Genomic DNA, 22,633 nt, shown 5'->3' on the forward strand with positions numbered 1-22,633 from the left:
TTGGAACTTTTAAAAGTTTGATTATGTAATATGTAATATAGATGCCTTATAATAGGTAGCTGATAAGAAAGCCTCTTATTTGTGTTTTTAGATATCTGGTGGGAAAGTGAACTATAAAAATCAGATAACATATTAGTCATTACTTTTATAATATTGCTGTGTTTGAGAAGACTTGTATTAAATATTCCCCTATTAAAATAATTTGTGGTAGCATGGCATTTTTTCAAGTTAAATTTTAACTGTATTTTGGAGTAATTAGAAGGAGTTTTGAGTTCAGTTCTCATGTCAGTTGTATTTTGAAGTAGATGATTGAAATTAGGAAATATCTAATCTTGACAGTGTTTTATGACATTGAGAGTAGTGTGTATAATTGTTATTGTTGGTCAGCAAATTTAATAGGATCTATTAAGTCAAATCTGTCCATCACCTCTAAGAAGGCTTATGCAGCTGTAGCATCTTTATAATTAGTGCTACTTTGTCTTGTAATTTTTTGGATTATTAACCAGGCTGCAGTCTCCCCTGCTTTGTTTTAATCTTTTAATTTAGACAAAATATTTTAAAAAATTGCTAGGAAATCTGTTTGGTCATAACATGATGCATACATATTGATTACAACTAATGGCTTGTTAAATTTCTTTATGTTACAGGTTATATAATACTATCTGCCTTCTGTATCTTCTTTAAACTCTATTATGGTACCCTAAAAATTATTTTAGCTATTATGCACATTATTATATGTGACCAACTTGTCTCAATTCTTGTAAGAAAGTACTCCTATATTGAACAGCTTCTAATCAAAGGGATTATGTCTAGATCTAGGGATGTTATTGTCCCCATTTACTCAGTCCTTATCAGGCCAGTCATTGAATATAATGCCCCCTTTGGCAGGTATCTGTCAAAACACATGCAACAACTGGAACACCCACAGAGATACATTTCCTAAAAGGATACATGGACTGACCCAAAACCCTATCATGATACTCTGTGTCCTACAGAGATTACCTATGTATGGCTTACAAGGCATCCTCTGACTCATTACTGATGGATTTCCTGCATGTCCACAAGTCAAATGTCATCAAAAATACTCTGTCTAGGGATCTAAACCTGTTTTGCTACATCAGCAGAGCAGTTTGAAGGAGTAGGAAGATCTTGCAGAGGATACAGCTGCTCTGAAATATACTTCCCATCCACATAAAACAAAGTTCATCAATGTCGATATTCAAGTGCATTTTAGATCTAGGGATGGGAAAGAAGAAATTTATCCCAGGACTGCCCCCTGGACTGAGGAAGCTTCTAAATGCTTTATCCCATGCATGGTACCCCTCAAATTACCTATAGTATGATGTCAGTTATTTTCATAAGTGGTAATATGTAATTATCTACCATGGGATGGGTGAGGCCAGTCTACAACCAATTGGAATAGGTTATTTTGAGCACAAAAAGAGAAATTGGCTAGGCTTAAAATTGCCCACAAGGGCAGTTAGCCTAGTACTTAGCTATGAACCCATAACAACCCCAACATTATTAGTACTGCATCCCACAGGAGTAATATTATTGATCCATGTTTTTCTTTATGATTGACTATTGGCTACTAATCATGTGTGCTGTTTGCGCTAATAAAATGTGAGCATCAGATTTGAAAGCTAAGTGCATTTTTTAACTTGCTAACTGTAGCTGCTTTACATTCTAACAGTCAATTTTTAACTGCATACATTTTATATGTATAGCATACCAGCAAGAAGATAAAGGAGATTAATAAAATAAAATAATTTTAAATTTGATGCAAAAGAAAGAAAATAATTGTATACTCAGCTTATTTGGCCAAGATGGTACAATCGGAATAACAGTAAATCTAAGATGTGAAGAAGTTAAATTTTTATTATTTGGTAAAATGTTTCTCAAAAACCTAAAGGGTGTACTCCTCAAATTACTACTGGAGAAGAGTGATATATTAAATTAGTAGCATGAAATCAATACTGTATGTTTGTTAAATGTAAGAAAGAATAAGTGATTTCATATTCAGAAACAGAACTTTAAACTATTAAAAACATTTAAATACATAAGCAATGGAATACAGAGCTGTAGCTATTCTGTCAGCACTAGTTGTATGTAGAATCACTGTTATAATGCATAACTAATGATTCACATAAGCTTTAACATGCTATAGAATAATTTGTGTATAAGGTACTAGAAGAACACGTAAACAACAATTAAACATCTAGGTTTGTCAATTTCTAGTGTATAGCTAACAATAAAATATAAATTCATTTGTGATATCCCTGTGTAACTTCTCCAACTTTCAAAAGAGTACCATATAATTGTAAGAAATTTGCTAAATTATGGAAAATATATAAACATTTAGTGATATTATTTGAAACAACAACATGTTTCTAATGGAATACATGAGATAGTCTCCAAATAAAATAGTTTATGAATATTACAATGCAGTCATGATAGGGAATAATTTTATCCTAATAGAGAAAATATGGATTTTAATTATTTCGTGTGTTGACTGATTTATTATTATGCCTGTGTATATTTCCTGAGTCACTTCCAATTGGATCTTGAAAGGAACAATTTCCTATTTTTCCTAAGTTAAAACAAGGATCCCAGTAAAAATGCAAACCACTACTGTGGCCCAACAAATAGGACCCAACCAACATGGATCCAAGCCCCTCTATGACTAGTGAAGCAACTCCACATTACATCTTGTCAGAAGGGTATAAAAATGCACAAAGCATATCAATACATTTACATTTTTAACTCAAGTAAATTAATAATAGTGACTGCATTTTTACTGCATATTTTAAGTGTGAGTGAACAATTATAGAAATAGTTACAGTTAAGTGTCCACTATGAAGTGGAAACATTTCTAAAAATTGGTTTAGCTTCATCTGGTGATTCTTTTTAGTTTTTGTTGCTTTGTGGGTAAAAGATAGTTTAGCTGGAAAAACATCTGAAATTTAATTTTGTTTTATATTACACAGACACAGAAAGGTGGGGGATTTTGACTCTTTATTCTATACCGAAGAGGGATATCCTGAGATATTATTTTGGAACCATTCTAGGAGAAGTATTTCTTGCCTTTAAAAGCATGCAGGATTAGTTATACATCACAAAAGTTTAGTAATTTGGCATAAACTGCTCTTGCAGTAGAATTAATTTGTTCTTGTCTTTGTGCACACATGAGCGTGCATGTTTTCATCATTATAGTAGATGATTTTTTATGACACACAGCAGTGACAGTAAATATAAATTATGTAAATGAAGACTTAACCTCAGTTTTCCAATTCTTTGTAGTCATTTTCCTGGTTGTTATTAATAGCCCTAGAGAAGTGGCAATTCAAACTCAGGTACAAATTTTGGAATTAAAGAATTAAGCAACACCAAAAATTAGTTATTATACTGTTTTGATTAAGGATTTACACATTTAAAAGCCAATATCTTCCTTTTTTGTATTTAATTTCAATTCTGTAAGAAGTGGTAAATTATCTATTAAAAATTCTATGATTATAATCTCCAAAATAATTTATAGTTCTTAATTGTTTTTTATATTTTTAGATACATATGATCTCCCCTTTTTGCCATTTGTGTCACAATTGCTTAGAAAATCCAGAATAGATTGATCTTTTTTTGTAATTATAACTACTATTAAAAAACTTTAGATATTGAAAAATATCAATTGATTTGTGCTATAAGCCAGTTTTCCATATTCAGTTTATATTTTCCCCATTAAATAGTCAGTGTTAAGCACTTTAGTCTCACTTAATATTTGATTCCAAATTATCAAATCCATATTTTTTAAGATTATCACCTTTTGAAAGTTTTAGCTGTCTGTTCATTCTGGTGTAAATTCTACAGGGAATAATGTGAAACACCATGCTTTTATCTATTGTTATTTATATATAAAATGTCTACATTTTATTATGTTGCTTATATAAGTAGAATCTGCTGGATTATTGTTTTTTTTAATAAATATTTCTTTAACAGTCACTTCATATTATTATTGAAGATGTGCACATTTTGTACAGTGTTCTTTTTTTTCTTTATTTAGCTATTTTGTGCATTGTCCCAGTTGGCTGAAGAATCAGAATTTAACCATAAAGATAATATATTAATTAACAAATCTACAGCATAAATTTTCAGATCAGAAAATCTTATTTCATGATGATATACCAAAACTATTTTGGGCATGTTAAGATGCTATATGAATGTCAAACAACTGCTGTTAAATTTTGAATGCGCTCCTTAGTGGGAACCAAAGATGTTGCCTGTATAACATCTATAATTTAGGTAAAATAATCATTTTCATTGAAATAAACCTCTCTTCTACAAAAAGGAATAATGTATTATTACCATTTGTATAATTTAGCATTGCTATTTCTTTACAATTGCATGTAAGAGTAGCCTGTAAATATTTAATATCCATTTTAAATTCACTATTCATACAATTTAACTCTCTGTTAATTAATAAGGTGTTAGTTTTAATCTGATTGAACTTCGGTACTGACATCAATTCAGAAAAGGTTGATGATTTTTTACATTTATTAGTGAAGAATCAGTATTACCTAGTCTTAAAAATATATCATCAGCAAGTAACTGAAATTTGGAAGTATATTGCTGATTTATATTAAATCCTGCTATATTGCTGTAACATTTTCTTTTTATTTTTTTTAACAAAAAACATATTTATTAAATTTTTATGTATGACATAGGCAATTTTTACATTTATATAAATACAACTTCATAATGACACAATCTCAGTTTCAAACATTATACCTTACAAACTACCCCAATACACTGTAGACATCATTTTTAATATATTCAGTCATTGTCAGTGAAGTATTACAAAGCTCATTCAAATCCTGCCTTTTAAACCTAGTTTTCAGTTAAATATCCAAAGCAAATAATAAAGGAGACAAGGGATAGTCTTATTTTTTCCCAGGTTTATTTTTATTGACCAAGAATTAAAATACTTTAGTTTATAAAAATGAATTTTGATAAAGATTATTAATAAGAGCTGTAACATTACTTGGAAATCTATATTTTTCTTATACTTTAGTTAAATTAAATCAGTTTATTAAATCAAAGGCTCTCTCTAAATAAAGCCATATGCCATTTGCTATGATATTTGGAGCTAGTACCAGCCATTATTTATGTGAAACTAAGGGTACTAATGTAACAGTCTTCTAATGAGACACATTTTCTTCTCAAACCTTCTTATATTTTCTGTGTCTTTTGCATAAAAAAGTATATACCTTCATTCCTTCACCTTACATTTGTTCCAAATTAAAATTATGTTATAAACCATCTCTGGATATATTTAATATGATTTCAAACCAACTATCCAAATATATAGTCGCTTTTATAATTTTTACATTATACTATTCTACTAAAATCCACCTGAAACTTTTCTCTGTTGTATAACCATGCAGTCTTTATTTCTGTAAGTCTTTAAATATCATCCATATTCTATAATTACTATGAAACATAACAGATTTCAGTTGCATTGCATTAATAGGCCTATCTGAATACTTAAAGCATATACATTTTTGCTTTAACTGACATGTGTGAAAATACTGTATAGCTAAAATATTCAAAACATTTTATTAAAATGCAGAGCCTAAGAAAATAAATCCAAGGCAGTAGGGTTTCAGCCTTTGGATTCAGCAGAATGTTTAGTGGTTATTGGTGACCTGTATACTTTTCCCTTGCTGTCCTTTGAAGAAGACCAGTGAAAAAACTTTGATTTTGCTATTTTATTTAGTTTTACAACACTAATGTGTTGAACTATAACTGTTCTGCTCTTGAGAGGATGTTATACCCTGCTGTTTGGTGGTGTTTTTATTTTTTATTGATATTTTTATATATCTATATATACATATTTATCTGCAACTATATATATATCTGAATGTGTGTAAATCTTTTGATAGTTGTTTGATTATTATTTGATTTGAGTCAATCTTATTTTTAAGTCTTTGAATTTATTTCTCCACTTATTATGTGATTGTGGTTCTTAATGGATGATTTCTGTTGGTTGTTATCATGAGATTGCAATGCGAGTACTTGTTGGAATTATGATAATGTGGTTAGCCTTTTTCTTAGGAATAAAGACCAAGGTGCTAAACCAAAATAGTAATTTCTGTGATTCCTGTGATAAATTTGTGAAGATTTTAATTTTTTTAATTTTTATTTTTAAACTGCCAGTATTGTTTCTTGTTAAATAGATTAAAGTATAAGATTTTAATTAAGAGTGTAAAACTGATTACTATGGACTCTTTAAAGTCACATGTTCTTTAAGATTTGAGTAATGAGAAATAGTTTGGTAAATGTATACTTTGTGAGGTATTACTAATAAATTTTGATTTAGAACAAAAAGTGTATTAATTATACACATTTAGAAGATTTAAGGTTAATTGTAAAAGCACATTTTTGACTGTCAAACTGAGTGTAGGTGTAGTATTGGAGTAGGAATATGGTTTATTTCTGAATTTGTTAAACAATGGCAGTCAGAAGATTCAGATATAAAAAGTAATGATATTGCAAAAGTAAAGATGGAAATAAGGGATGAAAGATTGCTCATCTGAAATTTAAATAAGGATGAATTTGAAGTTGGCAGAGAGCTGAGAAAAGTTTACTTTTTAAGTCAGTTGAGACTCCAGTTAAGAGAAAAGAAAAGAAAGTTAAGAATTCTAATAGAGTGAAAAAAAGAAGAACCTTAGTAAAGCTCCCACATTGACAAATTTAGTAGAAGAAATTTAATGGGCAGAATGAATAATGCCAATAGATTTTACATGTAAGAATTCTTAAAATAAGAGCTTTGGGAGGGTTAATTAGTGAAGGCAATGATATTAATAAACACAGTGAGGAGCCTGGTTTTATTTCTGCAATAGATAACAGTGGAAACAAATGTTATACTGAAGTACTGGTAATTGGGGGCTCACATGTTAAATGCATTAGTAGCCAAGTAACATCACCTAATAAAAAGTATATTACAGTTTCTTCTTCTTTGCCAGGATTGAAGTTAATTGATTATTTACATTTGTTACCAAGGTTAGCTAGGATTAGACTGATCTATAAAAAAAATAATGATTTAGGGTATATACCATTAAATAAGATGAAAAATGCAATTATTGATATCATTTTGAAACTTTAAATCCAGAGTTTGCATTATGTGAAATCCTTCTAGCCTGTAATGGTCAGATTACCAGTGGTCAAAATAAAAATTATTTAATAATTGGCTAAGTCAACTTAGTTTTGTCTACAATATAAAATTAATAACATTTTAAGAAAACTGTGCTTATGATTTAAAAAGGTCTTCATTTCATGGAGTCCATCTAAATTACTGTGGATCTATGGTTTTGTCAGGCTTGTTTAGGAATTTTGCTGGATTTTTTTTAGGACTTCATGTTAGTGGATCCAGTTGGCCAAGAGAAACAGGAAATTTAATAGCTCTTTAAAATGTTTCTATTATGATGTCCAAAACTTGGGAAGCAAATGAAGTGAATTAAAATTCATTGCACTTTCTGAGGGATATGAGTTTATTACTGTTAGTGAGACATGGAATTCTTTTGACTTAGAAATGCCAGGATATAACAATTTTAAATGCTAATGAATAAGCAAGAGAAGCAGAGGCATTGCTTTATCAGCTAAAAATTCAGTTTCTTGTAAACTTGTAAAGGCTATTGCTGAGTTGGAGTATGTAATAATTTAAGCTTATGGAATATTGCTGCATGATCCTATAATGTTAATATTTTGTTATTGTATACCTACAATGAATTCACATACTCACTATTACTTGTCTATGTTAAATAATAATTTAGATTATAAAAATATTGTACTAAGAGGTGATTTTAATTATCCTACCATTAATTGTCAAGTACACAATGGAGGAAATTATTATGAAAGAGAATTTATTGAGATTTATAATTATAATAATACTACACAATTGATTTTGGAACTGACAAAAGGTAGAAATATTTTAGAACTGTTCGGCATAGATAATCCAGTTTTAATTGAAAAATATTTGGATTTTTCCTCCTCTAGGATATCTGATCATTTGTCCATTCTCATTTAAAATAGGTGTGTATGGAACAAACATTATAATTATGGTCTAATTGATTATTACCAGTTAATAATTGTCTATCTTTGGATTGCATACAGATTGTTGAGTCACTTAGTGGGTGTTATGATAATGTGTAATCTGTAATGCATAATGTGTATTCGGGACAACTTGCTATAGAACAATAAATTCCAAAAAATAAATTCCCCAGTATGGTGGAATTATAATTTGATATCATGAGAAAAAGAGGGCTTCTTGTGTTTGCCTAAAGTAGTGTGGAATATCGCATCTCTAGCAGCCTTCACACATCCTTGCATTTCAGAGCATTTTTTGAAAAATCAACTGAAAAAGCATGAGATAAATGTAAATATTTTATGGACATTAAAAGCTGGACTTATTACTTAATGGCCAGACTGAATTAGATGAGTATAAATATCTTAATGTACTTAATCCCAAGACCCCTACAATGTTTGCATTGTCAAAGATCCATAGAAATATCAATAGTCCACCATCTTTGTCCCATTGTGGATAGTCGTGGATCGATTACATATCCGATTGCGAAATTTCTTGATGCAAAACTGAAGCAACTGGTGTCTAGAAAACTCACATTTTCCGTGATTCATGGGATTTTCTGGCTAAAATCAATACGTTGCAATTCCAGGAGAATTGCACATTTTTGATCATTGATGTGAGATATATTTATACCAGCATTCCACATGACACTGGGATGGATTGTTTTTTGGAATTTTGGGGAATAAATGGTATTTACCTGGATCAGATTAATATGTTTAAAATACCTTTAGACATGGTGCTTAGAAATAATTTCATCTGGTTTGAGGGTGAGTTTTTCCTACAAAAATGTAGGGTTGTGATGGGGGCTGCATGTGGAGGTCTGTATGCCAACACTGTGATGCTTTAATGGAAAAAGAAGGTGCTTTTTTGGTCAGAATTGTTTAAAGAGTGCGGATTTTACACCTGCTTTTTGGATGATATTTTTATTTTATGGCAAGAAGAAAAAGAAAATTTTCCAGATTTTTTAGAACTTCTACATCAAAACACCAGTTTCCTTAAGTTTACTAGTGAAATAAATCAGAAAGAAATTGCATATTTGGATATCTTCTTAACTAAAGATATGAGACATAGAAGATTTACTTCTAGGATATATAGGAAAGTTACTTGTTCAACTAATTTCTTCCATTTCACAAGTTGTCACCCCTTGATCTGTCATGAAGGGCCAGTTTGTTCATGTGGCCCGCATAATAACAGAAGAGGAGGCTTTCTGGGATGAACATTGTAACCTAAAGGACATGTTCCAAAAGAGGGGTTATTGAGAATATTATGCTGGAGGCCATAAATAAAAGGAAGAGAAATTATTTTATACCAATTTTAGGAGGTAATTCTGAAAGCCCATATGAGGATAGAACACAAGTTGGGTACCAGGTTGGGTTGCCCAATTGTATCTGGGATAAAGGGATTTTTGAAAATGAAATCCAGAAATCTGATTGACTTTTTGCTGTTCATTTATTACTATGTATAATGCTAATATGAATGGCATTAAATGGATTTTGGAGAAAAATTGGAATTTGATTAGAGATGACAATAACTTGGTGGACCGGCTAGGATATAACCCTAAAATTGTGTACAGAAGAGGCTGGAATTTGAAAAAACTTACTTGAGAAAGAAAAGAACAAGATGCCCCTTAAATGGTCGGGCATGTGGAGATGTGGAGCATGTTGTTTTTGTAAATCAATGTTGGTTACAATGAAGTCATAATCAATGAGAATGGGTTACAGCTTTTAGGGAACTATAATTGTAATACTGATGGAGTTATTTATGTGGCAATATGTGATTTTTGCCCATGCTTCTACATTGGAAAACTGAATGAAAATTAAAAGACAGAGTGCTCGAGAATTTGTATGAAATCAATAATGGAAGAGACACTAACACTTCATTTAAGCACTTTTTAGACTGTCCATCACATCAGTTTAAATTTTGAATATTGGAGAAAATAGATCATAATGCACGTGGGGGTCTTTGAGTTTAGAAAGATGTGAGCTATATTGGCAGGTCCATTTGGGAGCAAACCATTGTCTGTGTTTAAATGGGATGCTATCTTTAGCATGTATTTTAAAATTAAAATCTCAACAGAGATAAAGATTTATTTTATTTTATTATGTATGGTGGTATAATAAAAGAATGTATGCCTAGTTTATTATTACTTAGGGGCGTAAACGACCATGTGAATTGAAAATCTGTTTGAAAACTGACAAATACAGAAGTATTAATGGATTTTATCACTGGTTCATTTGGGAGGTGTGAATGAACACGTGACTAGGAAACAGTTTAAATGTGTGGCTAAATGAAAAAAAAAATAAATGTCCGAAGAAGTTTTCAGTTAGAGAAAATGAAAGCACTGATATTTATTTTGGGTTGACACAGATTTTAAATACTTTTATTAAAGTGTGTTTTTATTTAATATACCCCAGCCTTGCAGTTCTCTTTGGTGCTAGTTGCTTTTACTGGTGGTTTGGTTGTCTGTTTATTAAATTTCTTCCTGAGGATTGATGATCTGTTTAGATTTAAGAAAGAATAAATCATCTTCTAAAGAGTCAAAAATATTTGTTTCTCCTGAAATATTCTTAATCTTGCTGGAAATAAAATTTAGTACCTTATGCCACATTTTATGGACTTTCCCAGTGGTAAGCATGCCCTACTCTTCTATCAATTACTTTCTGTAAATAGTGATTGTCAAATCTGAAGACAGAACTACCAATTTTCAGAGGGTAATTTACTTAGGCAGTTCTATTAAAAAGTTCTTTGTCCACATCTGAGGTGACTTTGACAATTATAGAACTGGGAGGGACTTCTTCCTTAGCTGGACATTTTGTGACAGCACTATGAGGTCTCCCTATACGATACACCAAGCCATTCTGAAGGATTAACATTTCTAGAATCTAGTTGGCAAGGACATTAACCATATTTTGCACTTCCATTTTCTTTCTCGGACATGGCAAATCTTCTTACATTATTTCTTTTCTCCTTGTTTTCTAAGACATCTACCTCATCCAGTAGCCAGTTACTTTGTTTTAGCAAAACTTCAGTGTGGTTTTCTTGCTCACCCAGTCTTCCCATATGTTATTTAAACTTGTTTCTGTACTGTCTTTATGAGCATTTTATTTTTGGGCCATAGTTTTAAGAAGTTCAGACTGCTTGCTTCCATTCTGTTGTATATAGTCTACCTTTTTATTCATGGTGTCTATTTCTAAAGATAATTCCTATAAGGGTGAATATCTTCTAGAAATCCTTCTATACAGAGCTGGTCTCTTGTCCAGTTGCTTTGGAAACTAACATCATTCAACTGGTATGTTGATATGTATTCTGACTGAATTTTTTTATTATTTATTTATGACTAATATAATTTGATTAAACGATCAAATACACATATTTGTTCACTTCCAGAACTAACATCAAATTTGATAGTAAATGCCTGTCAAAAACTTTCTAATAACAGAGTAACTAATATCTGCTGTAAGAAGCCATCATCTTGGCCATGCACCCTCCAGCTACTTTTTTTCTGAGGGCATAGGTAAGCAAAGACTGAAGCATTTCTGTGTATTATCAATGTCTGCTCTCATGGGCATTGAAAAGCTACAAAGGCACAATCTTATAGCAGTAAGATGAGCCCAGGATCTCTGCTGCTTTAAGCAGTCTGTCTAAAAGGACTGTAAATACCGATACCTGGGATATACTGTAGTTATTATACGTTGTGGTCAGTGTGTATTTCTTTTGACTCAGTTAAGTGTTATAAGGCATTGTCATTGAATTAATTATATCTGTATTTATTATGTCCTCATTTCTGTTGTTAAACTTGTCTGTATCACAAGCTAGAGAAGGAGGTTAATTTAGCTATGACTTGCCAGAACAAGGAACTGCTGCCCCATGGTAGGATAAAGCCCTGACTGCACCCCCAGATGACCAGTTTTTGGCTAGCTGCACTAGCATTGGCTGTAGTGATATTCCACTGAGCCACAGATTCATTTATTAGACACTGTATACTGCTTAACTAATCAACACATATAGAATACTTTTCTAGCATGTCATACATGGCACCTGTTACTGATGAAAACCTACCAACCCTCTCCTTATAAAATGTCTATAATGATATCATATGTTTAAGCATACTTTCCTTTTTAATGTGCCATTTTATGGATAATATCTTAATGGGAAAATTGTAATTCTGTTTTTATTTACAGTGTTTGTCAACGTGGAGTTTTCAAATGTATCAACTACCTTTGCCCTGCAGTGTGTACAGTTTATGGAGACAGACACTATCATACTTTTGATGGAATGGAGTTTGATTATGCTAGTGATTGCCAAGTTGTTTTAGTGAAGGTAAGCCCAATAAGCACATCTGGTTTTCCAAAATTTAAAATCTGAAGTCCTTTAATACATTTTAATTTATTCCTTAGATTGTTGTATGAATATAAAATTAAGTCAGAACATTTTTGTACAGTGGAAACATGCAGAATACACCTATAGTATGGCACAAATGCCATGTCAATGTATTCAGAAAGTACTTCAAGCAACAGATGTGCCTCATATAACAAAAACAAATTAGTACAAACATTTCAAATATTTTGAACATTTTTCTTTTTTTGCTGCCATCAGTGATTATAAGATTTCAAGTGTTAAAGTGTGAATTATTCAGCATAACTATCCTCCTGTAGTATTTTCTATTGAGGATTGTATACTACAGCTCATTTCTTCAGTCTATACTTTACAGAAGATAGTACGTACTGCTTTATCCCAAAGAACAAAAGTGTGCATGCAAGCAAGGAAGTGTGAAATACATCAGTATATTGCAGCAGTTAATTGCACACAACAAAGCTTGTATATATATATATATATATATATATATATATATATATATATATATATATATGTATTGACATTAAGGTCATTAAGTCTAGTAATGGTAAACTTACTACTGAGGTGCATAGGAAGGAATGCCATCGTAATGCGCTTCTTCTCAGAAATTGTATGCATCCCAGGCATATTTTTACAAATGTGGTTAAAGGACAAGGTATGAGAATTTCTTGCCTTAATGTAAGTGATGAGAAATTTTTACAAGCGGCAAATGACTTAAAACATAGATTTATAGAAAGGGAATGCAATGATGACCAAGTAGTGGCAACGTTAGACCAGGTTAAAGAACTTAGGTCCACACATGCTAGACCATATTACTCTTTACACATGGATATAGGCAATAGTAACAACTTTGCATGCGCCATGAAAAACAATAGCTTAAGGGTACAAGTCTTTTAGTCTAGTGATGTTAAACAGGTTACTAAAATATATAAGAAAAATTGGCACATACTGACATCTGATCCTAAGATCAAGGAAATTGTAGGTGAGCAGTCATACCTTGTGTTCAAAAATAAAAAGAACCTATGAAGTATGTTATGCTATCCTAAGCCCCCTTCAAAGATAAAGACAGTTATCAAAGTTGGCGACCCCTAACCGGGAAAAGCCGAAAGACGCAACAACAACAAAAACAAAAATCAAAGTTGGTATGTTTCTCTGTAACCAATGCAAATCATGCAACTATATTGATACTAGTAGTTTATTTGTAGATCCTGATACAGGGAAACAGTTTAAATTTAATGTATATGCTAATTGCAACACTTGTCATATTGTGTATTTAGCATATTGTTGGCAGTCATTCTATTTTGGAAAAATTGACAGAAGACTCAGGGATAGGATTAGTGAACATTCGAGTAACATTAAGAATATCGACAATATCAGTGTCCCAGCTAAGCATGTTACACAACATGACCCCTCACATAAATTTATGTTTTTAGTAACAGAGAGACTGGTAGCAACCCTAAGAGGAGGTGTCTTTATAAACAGGACTGAATCATCAGAAACAAGATGGAATATTCGCATGCATGTTGATATAGGATATGCCCTCAAAGATAAAGTCCCTATACAGCCTTTTTTTAAAGTTAGGGATTATAGGAAATAGTCATACAATTTTTATTAATAAACATAATTTTTAAATGTATGTTATACAAGCATGTATGTAGACCATTACAAAATGTATGGTTTATACTGAGTTTTATTACAATGTGAGTTATTTTTATTTATATGTATTTTATTAGGATCACTACTAAATCTCAAATTCCACAATCCCGAGACTCTGAATCCCTAGGACAAGAATCTCAAGACTACAGAATCTTGAACATAAAAAAAACAAACAAAAAAAAAACAAAAACAAACAAAGAAACAACATTGTTTAACATATATGCAGGGGGGCAAGCCCCCCCTGCACCCCCACATGGGGGGCTGCACACCCACACCCCCTGCAACCTAAATATACTAACTCTGAGATCGCACTACAGTGGAGTGAATGGCAAAGTTTCTGTTCTGTTCTGTATGGCACTATTTTGCTGTTCACTCCACTGCAGTGCAATCGCAGAGTTGGTGTATTTAAGTTGCAGGGGGTGTGGGGGGTGCAGGGGTGCTTGCCCCCCTGCATATACGTTAGAACATATTTTTTTTTAATGTTTGAGATTCTGCAATCTTGAGATTCTGGTCTTCGGGATTCAGTCTTGGGATTGTGGAATTTTGAGATTTAGTAGTGATCCCATTGTATTATTTATGTTTTGATGTATTTTTAATATTATTTTTTGTTAATAATGGCATTTGTGGGATCAGCACCTGGACAATGTTAAAGTTTTAGCTGCAGTTTAGTTGCTCTTTGTATAGAATACAGTATAGCAATTTTAGTGGAACTAGAACTTTAAGCGTGTGAATGTTTTAACTGCAGGTATTTTGATTGGCTAGCTGTTTAGGTACAGGGGTGTATTTAAACACAATGATTTACTTGTTTTGTTATCTGATAAAGCAGTGTGTCTGATACTGCAAAAGCACTCATAATTTTAATAAAGCTACTGTTTATGCATGACCTGCATCGGTTTCGTTCATCTGCACGTAGTGTTATATATTTATTGAGATTTTATTTTGAATGTTATCTTGATATTCCTCGTTCAATTTGCATATGTCAGTTAATGCAGATTTATCATTTGTTGTAAGTTTTAGTTTTAGTTTATCAATTTCTTTTTGCATGTCTTCTAGTTTTTATTCCATTTTTCCTGTTGTTTATATACAGACTTTTGACTTTACCATATAAGACTACCTTTAGAGTGTCCCATAGGATTATATGTTAAAGCTTTCCATTAATATTGACATCCAGGTAATAATTTATTTAATTCAGAAACCATTCTTTGAATCCTTGTACTGTTATTTGATAAGCAGGTAATCTTTGGCAGAAGTTTAAATGATCAGTGTTAAGCGTTATATTAAAGGTGATAGCACTGTGGTCAGACACAGGGCATGATGTCAACACTACATTATCTATTTTGGATAGTAAAGAACTAGTTAAGAAGACTTTATCTATGTTGGTCTGTGTGCCAAACCTGTAGGAATAGTGAGAGCATTTCAGGGAAGACAATATTTTTATACAATCAATGTCAATTAGGTTCCTGTCTTTTATATAATTGTTCAGATGCTTAGCTACAGGGGACATCTTGAAGGGCTAAGAGCCTGTAATATCAGTGGAGGTCAAAATACAATTAAAATCACCTGCTAATAGTATTTCACCTTTAGACCTTGATGTTATAGTGTCCAAATGTTTTTTTTACAGTTTTTGTCCCAATACCTGGTATCCAGTAGATATTAACAAAAGTATACATCTTTTTATCCAATGTTAATATAACTAAAGCAAACATACCATTACTCCTTAAATATGGAATTCTCACTGATTTTTTGTCTAAAATTAGGACACCTCTTCTCTTATGGTTGAAGTGTGAACTTATTAGAATCTTATAACCTTTGAATGTTAATTTGCTTAGGTTCTCTGATAACAAATGAGATTCCTGAATAAATGCAAAATCCACTTTATGATAAATTAAACATTTGTTGACACTACTCCTTTTCATAGGGTTGTTTAACCCATTAATATTTAGATATAACATGGTAAATGTTGTTATTTAGTAGAGACTGTTATTTTAATTAAAATATAAAGGTGTTTTCTTCGGTTCATTATGTCAGTTACTATATTTGAAACTGTTATAGACAATATAAAAACTCTGATTTCCTTCTGCGTGGATAAACTAAATCCAGGCTTGCTATATTTATCATAGAAACCACAAACTAACCCTCTCATGACATCTAGTGGGATTTCCTAGCAACTGCAGGTTAATAGCAAGCAGAAGGGAAAAAGTATATATATTAAAAACGGTTTACTATTGTTTATTCGAACAGAAAAACATTTTCCGTTCAAATAAACGAATGGTAATACCGAAAGTAAAAAAAATAACAAAAATAACTTTCACAATGTCAAACCAAATGCTCAACGCATTTGACTCAACATTGTTGTCGAAACCACCACGTGATAGCCGCATAGGAGCTGACATAAATCAAACTCCTAAACAGCTATCATATTTTTGCAGGGTGGCAAGCCCCCATGCACCCCCCCATGTGGGGGGCTGTGCCCCCCCACTTATATATTCTAACTTTGAGATCGTACTACAGTGGGGATGTGGATGAATTTCCACTCCCCACTGTACCGCGATCTCCGTGCAGATAGTCGATTTCCACTTATGCCAATGCAGTTGTGCATTCGCATAAGTGGAGTCGACTATCTGGTGCAAAACTGCTTGTGCGTTCAACATTCTGTTTTTCGGCACATTGCAGCCAATAGAATGTTGTTCGCACAAACAATAGTAAACCATTAAAAACATATAAAGGTGAAGAATCAGTTCACTATATTGTACATACATAAACTAAAGGACATTAACATCTACACAACATACTGAAGCTCTTCATCTAAACAGGCTAATATTTGTTACTCTGAGCAAATACAGGTATATTGTGTTATTAAAGCAGAGAAAAATGCATTTAAAACTGTTATTATCAGAAATATGTTATTTGTATTACTTCTGTAAGTATAAATACAATTCAAATTAAATAAATCACTATTTATAATAAAACATATACTTACAAGACTTTTTATATAAAAATAATTGTTAAATGAGTGAAAATACAGTTCAAACGATCATTCTTCAATCCGATTAGCTGTCTGAGTTCAGTAATAAGAAACAGGTTCAAAGGTTATGCCTACTTCCTGAAAGACATTGCAGATTGCTCCTCATGAGCATGGGAGCTAACTGAAGCTGTTAGAAGCTTGAGCTTGCCACAAAAGTTGTCAAATCCATCAAAAAAAGTAAGTAGGTAGGAATTTTATAATAAGTTCATAGGTTCATAGTTATGTACCAGGCTATCTGCCTGAGGGCATCTATAAGCCTAGCCAGAATGTATTGGCTTTTGCAGTCCCCTTAGATTAGTTCCCTGTGCCTCTGTCCAGCAGAGCCACTGCAGTGATCCTTGGGGTAAATTTTCTGTTTCCCATCCACTTGTCAAGGTTTCTCTTGAAGAGTGTTAGTGAGGGGCTCTGCCTAATGTAGATTGGAATCCTGTTTCAAAGCATGGGGTGTCTCTGGGACAGGAATCTATCCCTCCAGCATGTCCTATTTATCATTGTGGTGAGGTTTAGATCCCTAGAGCATGTGGCTCTCGGGGATTTGTTTTTTGTTTTTTTTTTAGGGAAAGCATTCCATCAATTCTGGGTTGGACATGGCCTTGTATGTCAGGCAGAGATCACCTCTGAGTAAGCAGTATGCAACCGAGTACAGCTGGAGTTTCTTCAGTCGGGCTGCATAGGGCATCTGTTTGAGGCCAATAATCCCCTTGGTGTAGTATTCTCTGGTCTTTCCAGCTGTTGCATGTGTCTTGTAAGGTACATCCCAAATGGGGCGTTGTACTCTATGATGGGTCTGATGAGTAATGAGTAGAGGGGCACAGTAACCTCTTTTGTTCTAGATGCAAACCCTTTTGTGATTAGGTGGGCCACATATAAGGATTTTCTAACCACCTTGGCAATATGGTTATCAAAGGAGAGATTGCTATCTACTTGGGTCCCCAAATCCCTTATTACATTTTCTGTATTTAGGGGACTACCATGTATGTGGTAGTTCATGGTTACTTTGTTTTTTCCAAAGGGGATGACTATGCACTTTTTGGCATTTAGCTTGAGGCCATGGTTTTGACACCAGGTATCCATCTCAGTGAGAAACTTCTGGAAGATGTCTGTATCAGCCGGAGAGTCAATTATGGCCCCCAGTTTGCTGTTGTTTGCAAACATGGTCAGACATAGTTCCCCTGTGCTTGCCTGTACCTCTGAGAAGTATATACCGAACAGAAGGGGTCCCAGGACTGAGCCCTGGGGGACGCCACTTGTAACCAGTTTACAGTCGGACCTAGAGCCTGCATCTCTCACCATGTGGGTTCTATCCATGAGCCAATTGGCAACCCATCTCATGACGTAGGGGTTTATGCTCAGGCTGGTGAGCTTATCTATAATACCAGAATGAGGAATGGTGTCAAAAGCCTTGGCAAGGTCTTGGTAGGCTGTGTGGACCTCCTTTCCCTCGTTTAAAGCCTTGGTAACTGTCTCAAAGAAGTCCACCAGGTTTAGGATGCATGATCTGCCCTTACCAAAGCCAAACTGGGTAGGGTCCAATGTTTGGAGGTTCCCAATATCTCTGTTAATGAGTTCCATGATGATGCGCTCCATAGCCTTGCAGACCAGGCTAGTCAGGCTTATAGGTCGATAGTTGCTGGGGACCATTGTGGCTCCACCTTTGTGGAGCGGGATAACTGTTGCTGTGTGCCACTCTATGGGTACATAGCCTGTAGAGAGGCTGAGTTTGAACAGTGTGTTTAGGTGAGGGGTTAGTTAATTTTGGAGCTCGTGTAAGACACAGCCTGTGACACCGTCCAGTCCCATTGAAGCTGTGATTTTTGCTTTGGACAGGGCTGTTTTAACCTGTGTGTCAGTGATTGCTGGGGCTTTACATTCTTCTGGTATGGTTATCGGCCCTTTAGGGGGTGAGAGGGGGGTGAAGTTTGCACTAAACCTGTTTGCCAGAATGTTGGCAATATCAATCTGTTCAGTGTATTTTGTGCCATTCTGCACTAACTCAGAGCAGATCTGAGAGTTTCCACTTAGGTCCTTGACATAGCTGAAGAACACTTTGTGGTTATCTTTGGAGTCTTTGGCAGTTTTTCTTTCAAAGCTAGCCTTGGATGATTTTATGAGGGATTGTAGTTTCTTGCTGATACTGATCAGAGATGTCTTTCCTTCTTGGGATTTTACTCTTTTTCTGTACTAGTTTCCTCCTTCTGTTGTATAGCTTGTTTATGGCAGGGGTCCACCAGACTGGTTTCCTTTTCTTGGAGGAGTGAGTCTTGGTTTTGCTTGGGATAGCACAATCCATGCATTCTTGCAGGTGCTCATAGAGCGCCTTTGTAAGGGATTCAGCAGCTTGGACAGCATTGTCCTTCAGTATAGGGGCTGTGAAACTTTCCACCTCGGTCTTAAGTAACATGAAGTTTGCTTTTGAAAAGTTTTTCATGGTAGTTTCCTTGATTGGGGGTGGGGTCAGAATGTGGATATCCAGAGTGATTCGTCTATAGTCTGATCTAACCAGCAAGGGGTTGGCCTCCGATGTGGAACACCGGTCGCCCATGTTGGTGATAACTAGGTCCAGTATGTTGTCACCTCTGATGGGGGTGTTGACCAGTTGATCCAGGGCATTCAAGTTTATAAATTCTAGGAAGCATTGGGCAAGGGAGTTAGTACTTGAGTAGTTCTCCCAGTTAATGTTTGGGTAATTGAAATCACCCAATGTTAGGGTGTTTGGTAAGACCTTCATATTTTCCAGTGTCTCCAGAAATGCGGAATGGGGGTCCTGGGTCATAGTGATTGATCTGTAGCAAGCTACAATTTGAATTGCAGTTTTGCCCGTTGTTAGTTGCACATGGATGATCTCTGAGGCATCGTGCTGCTCCACTAACCTGGAGGTGGGGGTATCCTTGATGAATATGGATACCCCCACCTTTTGTGTTTTGGTTTGGGTTTTGTGGCCGAAACGTATGGTATGAGTTATAGCCTGGTAGTGCTGGGGTGCTCTTTGGAGCCTTAAACCAGGTTTCTCTTACTGTACAGATATTGATGTTCTCCATACTGAGGAGTTCTTTGAATGCATGCATTTTGAGGTTTAGACTTCTGGCATTGTGTAGCATTACCCTCAGTTTTTGGTTACTTGTGCTATTTACAGTGGTGGGTTTATCTTTTGAGCCTTGCCTAAAAAAGGCACTACGGGGATGGCAAAAAGATGAAGCTTTTAAGCATAAAAATGCTCACAGATGTTAATATGATCCACACGCAGTGCAAAAACCCATTTATGAAACATTAACAAGTAAAATGGTGAATAATCAAAGTAAAGAGAACAAAATACCAGCCATACACAAGTATTAGTTATATTAGCTAATAGGAGCATATTGCAGAAGTCTAGTTAAGCAGAGCAAATGCATATGCACTAATAAAATGTCAATGCTTTCTTTTAAAATACTGAATTGTCACACATTAAGCATTTTTCTCATCACTAGTGCTTAAGTACTATACCACTGGGACTGAGACAAAAGGAAGGCATACACAAGAAGAAATAAATATAAAATATATGAAATATGTATAAACATCTGGAATGTATGGGTGACTCTGTACTATTTCACTGATGCTATGCATATGAAAAGGTTACAGTAGAAAATAACAGATTGCAGCTGCATAAAGTTTTAGATATATTAAAATAATTTGAGTAATGTGTGTTTGTAAAATTAGCATTATTGTGAGTAAGATAACAGGAAATAAAAGTTACATTACCTTCTGTCTGTGATTCCATGCTATTTAAAGGGGAGAAAACAAAATCTTACAGGAAATGTGAAATTAAGTGTATTTATTGGTCTCTAGGTTTCTTTTTTTTTCTTTAGTTATCAATTCATTTTTTGAAGCTTGTCTTTTTAAATTTATTGAAGAATCCATGGGTTCAGGTTGACTTAAAAGGTTCTTTTTTTGAACAAATGTGGATGCTTCTTCGAGAGTGTCAAAGTTTTTCTTCCCCACTGGCAGGGATAGTCTTATTCTTGCAGGAAATATAAGTTGTACTTTGATTCCTTCCCTTTTTAATGATTTTATTAGAGGGACACATGCTCTTCTTTAGATATTACAAGGGGTGAAAAGTTGTTGTCAAATCTAATGATTTGTTCACCAATTTTTAATGGAGCAAGGGACCAGGCAGTTCTTAAAGTTTTTGTCTTGACTGGAGATACATTTCACAATGATAGATTTAGGGCAGCTGTTTTTACTGGATGCAGAAATTGTGGTTAAAGATCTATGTGCCCTTTCTATCCCGAAGGATAATGCTTCAGGTAGGTTTAATATTTTAGGAATCCAAGAAGTCAGGAAATGAATCATATTGTCCCCCTCCATATGCTCCAGGATGCCATAGATTCTTATATTGTTTCTCCTGGTTCTGTTCTCAGTGTCATCTATTTTCTCAGTGAGTCTGGTCTTTTCTTGAAGAAGAAAGTCTATGTTTTTCTATTTTTCTGTTAACCTGTAGTCTATATCTGTTACAGAATCTCCAAGTGCAGCAATCTGGGCACTTTGTTGTTTAAGGACATGATGCAATAAGGCTATTTGTATGGTGGTATCTCCTTTATATTGTCCACTTTTAGGTTTAGTTTATCTATTTTTATCACCAAGTCTTGAACTGTGGTAAGGATTGCCTGTATTTCTTTCTTCATTGGATTTTCCTTCTGGGAGAAATTGAAGTTTCTCATCTTCCTTTATGAATGTAATTTCAGTGTCCTTTCTTCTGGAGAGTTTGACAGGAAAATATGAAGATTTTTGGTGAAAGATTACACCATTTTGTAGCGTACAACTTCCATAATCTAGTTTTAATAATTTCAGGTCATTGCTAGTGAGACTGAATAAAAATTTCTGTCAGGAAAGGATGAAGACTGCATAGCTCAAGAATTCTGCTGCTTTCAGCCTGCTATCCAAGTCACGCCCACCAGTGTTATTTTATGTTTGTGCGGAGGGCAATAATTATTAATTATCAGTCTGTGAGTAAAGACTGAGAATTGTAGTATGATTCTGGTTATAACAGGAATCTATTTATCCCAGGTCAATGTGATTTACAGTGATGCTCAGGTCTGGGTGAGTGTATACATTGTTGATGTTATATTGGATGCTGTACTTTTGGAGGAGTGGAGAGTTTACACAGAGGGTTAAGGCTGTGAGCTGTGGATCCCCTGGTGAAGGGCTTGACTCTGTCAGACCTTATTTGCCTACTGTGTGACCTTTAGCAAGTTACTTAAGTAGACAGGGCTTAAGGGTAATTGGAAATTTGGGCCAGGCTCCAGTGTAGTCCACTGGACAGCAAGTCTAGTAATAATTTGTAGAACCTTTGAGGGTATGAATATTATAGGCGAGGCATAAAGTTGTTTTTTGCAAAGGCAATTCTGGGTTGAGCGATAGATAGTTACAAACTAAACATGTCGTTCATAGCTGTGAATTGTGCAATTTTAAGTTTAGAATAGGATCAC

At 34.0% G+C, this 22,633-nt stretch overlaps 1 protein-coding gene across 1 annotated transcript in view; it reads left to right on the forward strand.

Moving 5' to 3' along the window:
- OTOGL (otogelin like) overlaps nucleotides 1-22,633 on the forward strand; it is a 3,472,886-nt gene that overhangs the window by 1,357,529 nt on the left and 2,092,724 nt on the right. The window contains exon 25 of the mRNA XM_044088067.1: nucleotides 12,316-12,454. Coding sequence (XP_043944002.1) covers nucleotides 12,316-12,454 — 139 coding nt within the window. The remainder of the gene's footprint in view (nucleotides 1-12,315; nucleotides 12,455-22,633) is intronic.

This window comes from Protopterus annectens, chromosome 11.part0 (assembly GCF_019279795.1).
Source record: "Protopterus annectens isolate FY-2018-M chromosome 11.part0, PAN1.0, whole genome shotgun sequence".
NCBI classification, from domain to species: Eukaryota; Metazoa; Chordata; order Ceratodontiformes; family Protopteridae; genus Protopterus; species Protopterus annectens.